This window comes from Dioscorea cayenensis, unplaced genomic scaffold (assembly GCF_009730915.1).
Source record: "Dioscorea cayenensis subsp. rotundata cultivar TDr96_F1 unplaced genomic scaffold, TDr96_F1_v2_PseudoChromosome.rev07_lg8_w22 25.fasta BLBR01002184.1, whole genome shotgun sequence".
Lineage (NCBI taxonomy): Eukaryota > Viridiplantae > Streptophyta > Magnoliopsida > Dioscoreales > Dioscoreaceae > Dioscorea > Dioscorea cayenensis.
This window is the reverse complement of record NW_024088575.1, coordinates 1-11,457: the sequence shown is the minus strand read 5'-3', so window position 1 is coordinate 11,457 and position 11,457 is coordinate 1. Positions and strand designations below refer to the sequence as shown.

General features: G+C 41.9%; 1 protein-coding gene across 1 annotated transcript; it reads left to right on the top strand.

The window, feature by feature from the left end:
• Positions 1-5,952: 5,952 nt before the first annotated feature.
• LOC120257559 lies at positions 5,953-11,388 on the top strand. The gene is made up of 4 exons (XM_039265016.1): positions 5,953-6,090; positions 10,232-10,543; positions 11,128-11,181; positions 11,275-11,388. The coding sequence occupies exons 1-4, from the start codon at positions 5,953-5,955 to the stop codon at positions 11,386-11,388; spliced, it is 618 nt and encodes a 205-aa protein (XP_039120950.1).
• The last annotated feature ends 69 nt before the right edge of the window (positions 11,389-11,457 follow it).

The window sequence follows — 11,457 nt, the reverse complement described above, 5'->3', positions numbered from 1 at the left end:
AATTATAAAAACAAGCTCATAAAAATTTATTGAAATTTTTATTATTTACCCATACACTATATAATATTTATAATAAGTTAAATTATTAGTAGGGGCGGGGTGGGGCATGGATGAAACCACGCCCGTTGTCGTCGATCGATTTGGAAACCACGGGTTAGTTCAATTTTGCCATCGATTACTTTTTGGATATGTAGTAGTATTAAATCAAAAATCACGGTTAAATCATGACTAAAAATAATTGAGTAAAATATTAAAAATAATATATATATATATATATATAACAAATTTAAAATGTATAATTTTTAACACCATATGGCACCGGGGATATAAGTGAGAATCATAGAAATCAATAAAAAGAATAAGACCATATATGAAATCTTGCAACAAAGTAGTTTTAGTGGTGGCGTTAGTATTGGCAAATATCTCCAACCCTGACTAGACTAGAACAATGCTTACTCTAGGCAAATGACCAAGGTCTATGTCTAGGACCCCGAGAGTTTTTTAGAGAACCCATATTTATAGGTTTTTTTTTAATATATTTTAAGTTTTTATTTATTATTATCTTGTTTTTTAATTATAAAAATTAATTTATACTAATCTTAATATCTAGTATTACAATAGACACTGCAATTTTCTGAGCCCCATAATTTATTTATAAATTATATTTAAATTTTTTGTACTTATTATCCTATCAAATAATAACAAAAATCTAGAAAATTTTAATCGTTTTAAATATAAAATTAATATATAAGAAATTTTATTTCTACGATGGGCCATCCATGTTTCCTTTTTATTATATTAAAAATTTACATTTTATTATATGTGGAAATTGCCATCGCTAAGTTTGTAAAAATTGCCAAAAATACAGATTAGTTTTTGCAATCCCTCAAAATCCCTCTTTTTAAAACTCTATGTTTTTTCAAACCCCAAAGCCTTGTAATGGATGTGAATAGAGTGAGTTTCAAATTTTTGAATGACAAATGCCCTTGCATGGGGAGTACGTAGGGCTGCTGACCATCTCGGCGTCTACGAGAGGAAGTGGGCGGTTTTCCGTAGGGGTAACTCCCAGAGGCAATTTATTGGAGCCAGTTTAATTTGCTTTTCTCGACTCACGTCTTGACTTTTCCATTTCAGCGTCTCCCGAGTTGTCTCTCGTGAGAAGCCCTCTATGTCGACATTTCATCGACTTTTTCCCTTTCACCGGTATCTCGAAGGAGAGTCCCCAGCTGACTAGTTGGCATTTCATCGATTTGAAATCTAAGGTATTGAGTATGGTTTTATGTTAGCGATTACATTACAAAGAAAGATTTTTCGGTTTTGTTTTGTGCTCTGTTTTTGTTGGAAGATATTGAAGTCTGCGGGGGATTTCTCGGTAGGGGTTTTTGTTAGTCTGCGGGGAGATTTCTCAGTGGGGTTTTGTTTTGTTTTGCGTTTGTATCATGTATACACTATAGAATTAGTTTTTCGATTGTTATGATTTGTGTAATATTTATAATGCTACATTTCAGTTTTACGTTTGATATGGTTGCGGTTTCTGAATGAGGTTGGCGTTTAAGAAATGAGATGTTCTGATTTAACATTTGTTGTCCACTGTTTAAGTATTCTAAATCTCTGTTTAACAAAATGGGTCTACATTTTTAACATTTTATATCTACTGTTTAATAATTGAGGTTTATCGTTTAAAACCTTATATTTCCGCTTAAACTTTTGTCAATCTTGCATGTTGAATGTGTTGTTATTATCGTGAGCTTGTGATTATGGCGGTCGACCTAGTTAATGGCCGATGCTATTTGAGCGCTGGTAGTGGAGACTTTAGTGAGTGAAAAATAACATGACCCTCGACCTTTGGGAGATTATTCGAGCGGACACGTTTGCGGCGTTATCTGAGCTAGAAGCTATATCAAGAGAGCCCTTCTTGATTCTCTTTTTGCAAAGGTACGATGGTCGCACCAATAAATTCGAGGATCGGGGAAAAGCTGCGAGTTTCGGACCTCGAGATGTGGCCCTCGTGCTTGCAGTGCTAGCGTTGCGATGGCGGCAGGTGGTCTTTCGAGAAGAAAAAACGGTGCGGCGTTGAGAAGGGCGGTATCTATCAAAGACCTACTGAAAGGCACGGAGACTCCATCGAGAGCACTCTGTTGCAACTTGTTCGACGAGAGGGAGAAGAAGATAATTTACGTCAAACTCACGATGGTGCTACCTCGTGGGGACGATCCTCTTCCCAAAATACATCATGCTCGGTTCGAGCTGGATCGTTGATTGCGTCGATGATCTACCGACCATGGGGAGGCGTCTGGCGTAGGCGCGAGGCGTACACAAGTGGCTTATGGAGGATATTCCTGAGCGGTCGCCCGAATGCAAGATAGATCTTGCCGGGAAGAAGACCCAGACACGAGAGTGCGTTGAGGGTTGCTTCGGTCGCTTAGCGTCACAGTTTCTGGTGGCCGGAGCAGGGGAAGAAAGTCCCGTTCGTGCAAGATCCCAGAGATCTTTGTGCTACGGTGAAAGTACTACGGGAAGCAAGCGGCGGTAGAAAAGCAGCTTGTCGTCGCTCGATGGAAAAGAGGTAATAAATCGTGGAATGATGTTTAACATAAGTCTTTAACGTTTAAACATTTTTATTTAGCGTTTAACTTTAGTATTTACCGTTTTAACTCTTATTACATCTTGGTTTAAATATTTTTGTTCTCCGTTTAATTATATTCTATAACGTTTAAATATATAAACACTACTGTTTAAATATAGTTTTTATAGTTTTAAAAATGAATGATTTATTTGAAATTGTTTGGTTTACATATGTTAGTTTCTGAGCTGGTTCAGTGAATCTTTGAAGAGAAATATTTGTTGAGGAGCCAATAGCGGATGGATGCCATTGCTCAGGGAACCCACTTGCTCGAAGGCGGGGATGAGAGGGCGAGCCTCTGTCGTGCTTGTTGGACGCCCGTTCTCCTACTTCCGACCCTCGCAGCACACGCATTTCTCGGCACGGGAGCCGCCTACCGGTGATTGCAACAGCCCCCTACCACAACAATGAGCGGTCCCCGAGTGTGGCGGCCCCGACCATGGCGAGCCCCTCCGGGCCAAGTGGCCGACGGTGACATTGAGCGAAGATGTCATCGCAACTCTTATCGCGAGCATGCAGGATATTGATGACCGAGTTTCACTCGGCTGTCGCTCGTGTCGGTGATTTGGAAGGGCGTTCGCGACCGCTGCGCCATCCTCGAAAAAGCTGACACCGGGAGACGAAAGCGGTCGGAATTTGGACGAGGACATCATCGAGGAAGGTCGTTCAAGCGGCCACATTCGAAGAGACTTGCGAAAAGAGGAGAACAATCTTGCCTCTGTCTCCACGGCCGGTGACGATGAAACAATAGCAACACCACCATCGGGCGATCTTTGTTGTTGAGAAGGACATCCTAGATGATGTGGCGTTCTTGCTGTTGAGGAGCCGTTGACTCTCTTCTCGATGAAATCCTCGACCCGAGTGGAGCCATGGCTGCGAGATGCGGCATCGAAAGATGGACCTGATCAATGAAGATCAAGAACAAGTTAAGGTGTGTCTCCCAGTGATCTTTGTTGTCGTAGCGCTACGGTTGAGAAGATCGTCGAATCCGTTCTTGCCGTGGCCGTGGGCGTGTACGACGAGTATCGCTGACCAAAGCGGACACACAATTCCACCACAACAAGAACCATGTAAGGATGTGTCTGCGGTTGATCTTTGTCGCGTCGTCCCGCGTCGAAGCCGGACAGCAATCCTAGACAAGAACAACCAGTATGAGGATATGTCTGCGGTTGATGCTATCGCCCGTCGTCCCGCGTACGGAGGAAGATCTTTGCTGAAGACCCCGACCGAGCAGCAGAGAGAGATGATCGAGGCGATCAAAAGAGTGGACGGACGGCTCGGAAAGCTTTTATTCGAAGAAGAAGAAATGGGTTGGCACGAGGTGCGTCTTAACAAATCGAGCGGGGAGTTGATGAGGATCTTCCTCAAGCTGCTCTATGGGACGAGTAAGTGTAAAAGTTTTTATGATATTGTTTAAAGGTTTTATTATAGTGTTTAACAATTACCTAATAGTGTTTAATACCTTTATGTTATCATTTAATTTGTCTACTTAACATTTAATTATATATAATATCATGTAACTGATTGATAATATCATTTAAATATTTTTAATATGGTCTAATTATATACTGTTATTGTTTAACCTCGACAGCATCGTGTGGAAGAATAGCATGTGAGCACCACATCGCGACAAATTATGACAGCTTGAGGGGAAGGAGATGAGTCGCGATGATGTGATGGGCGGCTTTCGTATGCATAATACAGAAAAGTCGGTGAGCGAAAGAGCCATATCCTTACAAGAGCGCCTCCATCGCCCGACCGCTTCTTGTTGTTTATATCAAGCGGGACGACCTTTATGACACAATTATGGCTATGATCGGGGATCTTTGTCATAGAGCGCATGAAAGTTCAAATTGTCGTCCTCCGATAATCATGAATGGCCACTTCCATGTAGCGATAGGTCACGGACAATGATAAACAAGAATCTGAGCGTTATTCTTCGTGTCCAGAGTGCGATAAGGACCGCGTTGGACATGGTAAGTTCTATAGTATGTCCTATTAATATGTATTTTGGTATTTAAATCGCTATTCTAATCTCGACGTGGAATCTATTCGACAATTGTGTGATATGGAGTTAGTGGTCGGCGACGACAGAAATGCCACTCGTGCACGACATAGAAACACGCCAAAAACAAGGAAGCGTCGATTACGCCGGGCTCGTCATGCGTTTTATCGAGCAATTACTTTGGGAGTGAGAGTTCTGCTACAGAGACGGGAGCGTTCCTTACCTCGAGTTACGGTATGTTACCCGCATACTTAAGGAGGGAGGCGTGACGTCGCATGACAAAGGGGGTCGTCGCTGGCGGGTTAAATTTTTGTTTTTCAAGAACATGTCACACTATGTCCCGAATGTCAATTTTATTTTGAGATGTAAATCTGGACAAATTCATTTCATTGTTTTTCGTGTTCGAAAGAGCATGACTTGTATATGTTAATGTAAATTTTTGTTTGTTTTTGAATGTATGGCGAGGTTAAATTCCATTCAGGTTTCATTTCATTGTTTAATTTACGTTCTAATTGTGTACATTTCACTTTCATTGTTTTAAATATACTATATATCGTTTAAACATCGGGTTTTAAATATTTCAAAAAATCACGATTGTGCACGTTTAAAAATAACTATCTTGTTTACTAGTCGTCGTTGTTTAAATAAATATGGAAGTTGCCCATGATAACATATCGATGTAAAGTTTGTTTGTTTTCAGTAAAGGCGGGTTAAATTTCATTCGAGTTTCATTTCATTGTTTAATTACAGTTGTAGTTGTGTACATTTCCGTTTCATTGTTTAAATATACCATATATCGTTTAAACATCGGTTGAAATATTTCAAATTACTGAGTGTATCCGTTTAAAAATAACAATGTCTGCATTTAAATACATTGATTCGTTGTAAAGGTAAGAGTTTAAATATGGAAACAACTCCATCAGATGCACAATGTTTCCCTGTCATCGTCGAGCTTATTAACAATACCTAGTCGGCCAGCGGTTTCATTGCAAGATACGTCGATTGTGGCCGGATCCATGGCGTGGTACTGCAATGTAACTTCGCGGACATCAAGCGCTTGCGACTCGATCCTCTTCGTCTAGGCCGCCCGAGTCGCCTTCTAAAGTCGCGGCGAGTCGCAAGCGAAGCTCACGATTTCCGTCCCGAAGGCCTGTCGTCGTCGGGTATAGGGGAATATAGCTTCCTTGTCATGCAAGTTTGCAATTGTCGGCGGTGAAGTACCGCTAATAAATCGATGTACGTTGGTGTGCATACTGCATTATTGTTGCTGTAGCGTGTTTTAAGGGATACCATAAACTTGCCACCTTCGACATGAACAAGTTCGATGGCGAGATCCATGGGAGTTGCTGTTTATGGTCGATCGCTTCGTAGCGATCATCGACCTGCGCTGACCAACGAAGATTTCGGTACATCCTCAGACGATGATCGCTACCTTGGAATGTATATGCAGGGCATAAAGTGGGTCTCCCATTTGTTCAGCTTGCTCGCGCGGTTACATAACATCGCGCATGACTTGAACCTGTGCAAATAAGGTTAAACAAAAAAGCGGTGATGGTTAAATAATTCGTAAACATGTTTAAACATTGTTGTAAATATTTAAGCGAAAAGGATTAATATTTAAAAAGTCGGACAAGTGTAATTAAACAAAGATTGAGAATGTTTAAAGGGTAACACTAAATGTTAAAGTGTAAACCAACATTCGCAGACCTTATGGAGTCGACCATTTTTCAGTCACGATGAAATGGCGAGCTTCCTGATCAAGCATTGAGCGACTCCGCGGCGTTTGAATACATCTCACCCCAACGATCACCTCCGAGCGAGATAATTCGACCCAGATGTGCCATATCCGGTTTATTAATCGACCCGGTGATGAGCTTGGGTGATGTGGCTGCGAGTTCGATTCACGGTATCGTGAAATCTTTAGCAGTGGATGCCCTACGCCAATCCGGAAGCATATAGACCGAGCCTCCTCCCTCGATGCCTTCCCAAGTCGACATTGGCTTTCGTAAAATTGGCCTCCAAATGTCGAAGGCGGTATGGATGTGGCGAAGAAGGGAAGACTCTCATAATTGCTCTCCACAAGGCCCTTGGACTTGTCGGACACGAGTAATTATCTCATGATAATCTCAGTCCTCGTATAAGGCATCGCTCTAACAGATATGAACCAAGTCAGATTGGCGTCGGTCTAGGGTTGTCGACTATCCGAAAGGCGGCGTGGAAAAACCATTGTTTCCATCTTTCCTGTGGCGCTGATGGTGTACCCGATATTTTTTCAAGGAGGTGGGTACCATCGAGAAAGCGGAATGCCTGCAAGCCCTCTTGAATCCCATAATACCTTGCGAAGAAAAGAATGCACGTTTAAAGCGATCGCGTCTCTTTCCACGATCGCTATGCTAGCAGGGTTGTCTCAGCCGCCTTATCCACATACCAAAGCAAAGCGATTAAGTGGTCGGAGATGTCAGCTTTGCCCGTCGAGGACCACCCGGGCATGCTCTTTTTCCCAACCAAACTGCTTGTATGGTATATGGACACCATGTTCCCATAACATGTCCTTACGAATGTCGATGGCCTTATCTGAGGGGCGGTCGTCGAGCCTACGAATCACTCGATGCGCTAACCCATTTTTGGGCGCTTTCGGATGTGGCCTTGAACCTATACCACCACCGCAAGTGTGTGCGGGTTGATTGTCTTGATTTGAAAAGTATTTTTGTTATACTCTTTTGATGCGTAGAAGGCGCCAGCGACAACCATCGGCGTACGTTCACGGTCGCTCTCGATGTTTTTCGTTCTTTATGAAAGTGAAGTCAAAATTCCTTTTGATTGCATGATTTGAAGTACATCCACTGAAATGTTAGAGCACCGTCAAAAGCGTTGTCGATATCCAGCGACGACGCGGAATGATCGGCGAGGAAGGAAGACATCCAGCGTCGAGGATCGCGTAGGGGATGAATGGGAGCCTCTCGAGAATACGAATTCTGCCGACACTTTCGGTCGAATAAAAAGATCAATATGTTAAGCGGAGGAATATAATGTTTAAGTGATAATGACAATATTTAAGCGTTAAATTAAATACTTAAGCATTTAACTAATAGCGTAAGCGACTAGATCTGATATGTTAAACAATAGCGGACATATTTACCGATAATGACCCAGACAGTTTGGAATAATTAAAAGAAAAGGAACTTCTGACGAGTAAACCTCGTTTTCGTTAGGATCACGATGGCACATTTTACGTCTCGGCGACAAGATCGACTTCTGACACATTTGAAGATGGAGTGGACGTGACACATCAGCAGGAAGTCGACATCGTTTTCTATTGGGCGAAACCGTTTTATATCCATCACAGGTGTGATGAACTTAACCACAGCAGAGAAACTTGAGGACCCCAGCCCGGCTCGCATATCTCATTAACACCAACTCCCGAAGTAGAGGCGGTGAACATTAGCACCTTTCCCTCCCGTTGAATCTAGCGATACCACAAAAACTCTCCATAATATATCGGTCGAAAACCAGAATCAGTACAAAGCAAATGAGTGAAGAACGAAAAAGAGGCGAAGAAGAAGAAGTAGAAGATGTAAAGAACAAGCAGTGATCGAGAAAAGGCAAACAAAAAGTGCTGCGAGTTGTATGCAGTAGAGGTTAGACTAGGCGTGATGTGATTGGGCGGTATTTTTCCCTCCGTCGAAGGCGAAAAAATATATATCCTTGTCATGAGGAAGACATATTATCGTCGATTCGAATGAATGTTCTCGACTCAACATGAGTCTACGTGTAAGCGTCAGAGCTTTTTATGTTTAAGCAGATACGTATAGTCGTTTAAAAATAATGGTTAGCTGTTTAACTAAAAGTCTATATCATATAAATAATATGTTATTGTTTAAATTGAATGCTTTCATCTGACGTCGCGTTGAAGATGGGTACCTCTGAGGTCATTTGTTTAAAAGCATCTTTACGTATTTTTCTTAAACTCTAGTTGTCGTTGTTTAAAGAGTAAGCTAGAGTATTGTTTAACTTTTTCTATTGTTTACACCGTTGTCATTGTTTAAAGGTAACTTTTCTTAAACACCGTTGTCATTTGTTTTAAACATAGTTTACGTATTTTCTATTGTTTACAATGGCGTTCTTTTGTTTCCCACATTGTTTGTTTTTTACTAGGTCTATGTTTAAATTTAGGAAGTTCACGGTCGAATAAGCTTGTTTCGTTTTATTTATAAAAGATTTCTGACATTTACAACATTTTGACGTCGCTCGGGACTTTGGACACTCAGGACTCGACCCTCATTATAGCGAAACGAATTATACGTACATTCGAATGCTCACCGGGTTTGCATAACATGCACATCAACTTGAACACACTGGCGTACTGACATTAAAAAGGTTAAACAACACATATTCATGAAAAGCGACTATTAATCGATGTGTCAGTGGTGGGACTTAAGCGAAGATCACGATGGTTAAACCACGAGACGTAATAGTTGTACAGCTGCGTAATGTTCTTAAATGATAGCGAGAAAGTCTCGAGTGATAAATATCAACCCGTCTTAAAGGATGTTTCATGATCTCCCTCCTCTAGAGAATCCTCCGTCGATCGCGAAATCGTGAAAAATTTCTTTTCTTACCCAGTCGAAATGCTAGAGCAATTGCTTGCCGTCGTCCATGTGAAGAATCCTCTGCATTCGAGGCGATTATGAGAAGCGTTTAGAGCTGAAACGAATAATTTAACTGTTGCGTGATTGCGGCTAAATAATTCTCGAAGATAAGGAAGAAGGTTCGCGAAAGCATCCTTTCGGATGAAGGGTTGTCCGTGGGAAGAAGGAGGACGAGGAGGAGGAGGATGATGAGGGGCGGCGAGTGGTTGTCACGTAGGGGAGGGTTAACTTTACAGTTGTTATGGTGTGAAATTCCAGCGCGGTGACTCTTTCATGTCAGGAAAAAGTTAAGCCTGGCGATGGTAGGCGTTGGCCCTGAGTAGAGCAGAGCGGGTGTTGAGGAAAATTATATTCTCGTCATCGTAAATTTTAATGCCGTCGTTAATTCTTATGCTCGCGGGATACCATAACTTTCTGCCACACACTTGCACGTGCCACGACAATTGATCGGATCAAGCGAAAAAATCACCGTTTCTGCGCGAGACTTTGAGAATTTCTGCGTTAATATGAATAGTTATACATATAAAGATAACGTTAAGCGGAGATGGGAAGTATTAGCGGATATGACAATTATTAAACGTATTAGTAAAATATTTAAGCGTTAAACAGCGAAAGCGCCCGAGGTTGAGCAGCAGTGTGATTTAGTACTTTCATTTTCGCGTTTTCGGTAGAAAAATGAGATTTACTGGGTGGACGGTTTAGTGAGCTATGAGGGGGTAAAGGAAGTTAAGCACTAACGGAAGGGTTGTCAGGGGTGTCTGAAAAGTAGGGAGGGGTTTTTGGGAAATGAAAAATTACGAGGATGAGCAGTAATTTTTCCTAAAATAAAAACACATCTGGCCTCCCAGTTTGTTCTTATTCCCAAGCTCTCTGTCTTCATATGGTTTGTAAATATGAACGTATGGAGGACATATTGAAAAAGAAACTTTTTATTTAAGTATTTTTCCACGTCAGCGAAATGGACGGTCCAGATCTGATGGTCCAAGCCCGTATCAGCCTTCTCGATCTCGCTGGCTTCCACCCTTCCGCTCTCTTCTCAGTTTCTCACCGTGGATCAGCGCATCAGAGTTTGCGAGAATTCGACGCCGCCGACGAAGCGTGGCTGAGATGGCATCCTCGTCTTCGATTCCAACTGCCTCCGCGGCGGTGGGGAAGCTCTCCTCCTCGTTGCCCCCTGCCGCCGCCGCTGCTCCAAGCCAGCCTGCCCTTAGGGTCTCCTTCCGTTTGTCATCGGTGCCCGCGAAGCTCGTCTTCCGGTCCTCACAGGTTTGGAGAATCCGCGCATTTCTTGTTTTCTGGGTGATTTGATAGCTTTTGCTTGTTGATGGATTTTTGTTTTTGTCGTATGATGTGGGTGCGTGATTTGTGTTCAGATTTGTTCGCATTTTTGGTATTTTATGTTTTAGTTTTGGTTTTATGGATTCCTGCCTCTGATTCAGATGCAGCCGGTGAAATTTCTGCTTAGTCTCTTTTTATATATTTCTTGTGCTGTGCTTGTTTTATTTATCTCATTTATTGGAGTCCTTTTTCTTTTTCGTGTATGTATATATACTTGCAATTGCGATAAGAACTTTAAGACTAAAAATGATACGCTGTTTGTGGGAAACCTGTTCTCCGGCTCGTATGTATTGAAGGTTTGGTTTTAATGAATTCCTGCCTCTGGTTTTGATTCAGGCAAAGAATTTTCTGCTAGTAAAGGATTTTTTTTTTTTTTTTAACAGATTTCTCGTGTTCATCTTCATGTTTGACAAATTTATTGAAGTCCTTTTCCTTTTTGGGCATGAATAGGCACTGTCAATTATGATGAAGAGGTATAACACTAAAATGGTATGCTATTGTCTGGCTTCCAGGCATTGAAGATTTGCTCTGGCAGATCAACCTTTGTTAAAGCGCAAATGAATGAGGTAACTTCAACATTAGCTCAAAGACTTCGGCTTGCTTTGTATTCATTCTGTGTGGGACTTGCTTTTGGACCCCTTTTTGGACGCATTTTCAAGGTTGCCGGCAGTTCTTCAAATGATGCAGCACCTGCAAAGTCCAATGTTGAGATACCTAGAGCCCAAAGAGAAAGACCCTCCATCAGTTCCAATGTCTGGGGAAGCAGTCTCTGAGTTCATGACCCAAGTTGCTAGCCTTGTCAAGTATGCTATGCTTTTCCATGGTCTCAGCAATACATGAAA

Coding starts and splice junctions, on each gene's coding strand:
- LOC120257559 (XM_039265016.1), top strand. CDS start 5,953: ATGGCGAGATCCATGGGAGTTGCTGTTTATGGTCGATCGCTTCGTAGC. Junction 10,544..11,127: donor TCGTCTTCCGGTCCTCACAG/GTTTGGAGAATC, acceptor TCTGGCTTCCAG/GCATTGAAGATTTGCTCTGG. Junction 11,182..11,274: donor TTAAAGCGCAAATGAATGAG/GTAACTTCAACA, acceptor CGCATTTTCAAG/GTTGCCGGCAGTTCTTCAAA.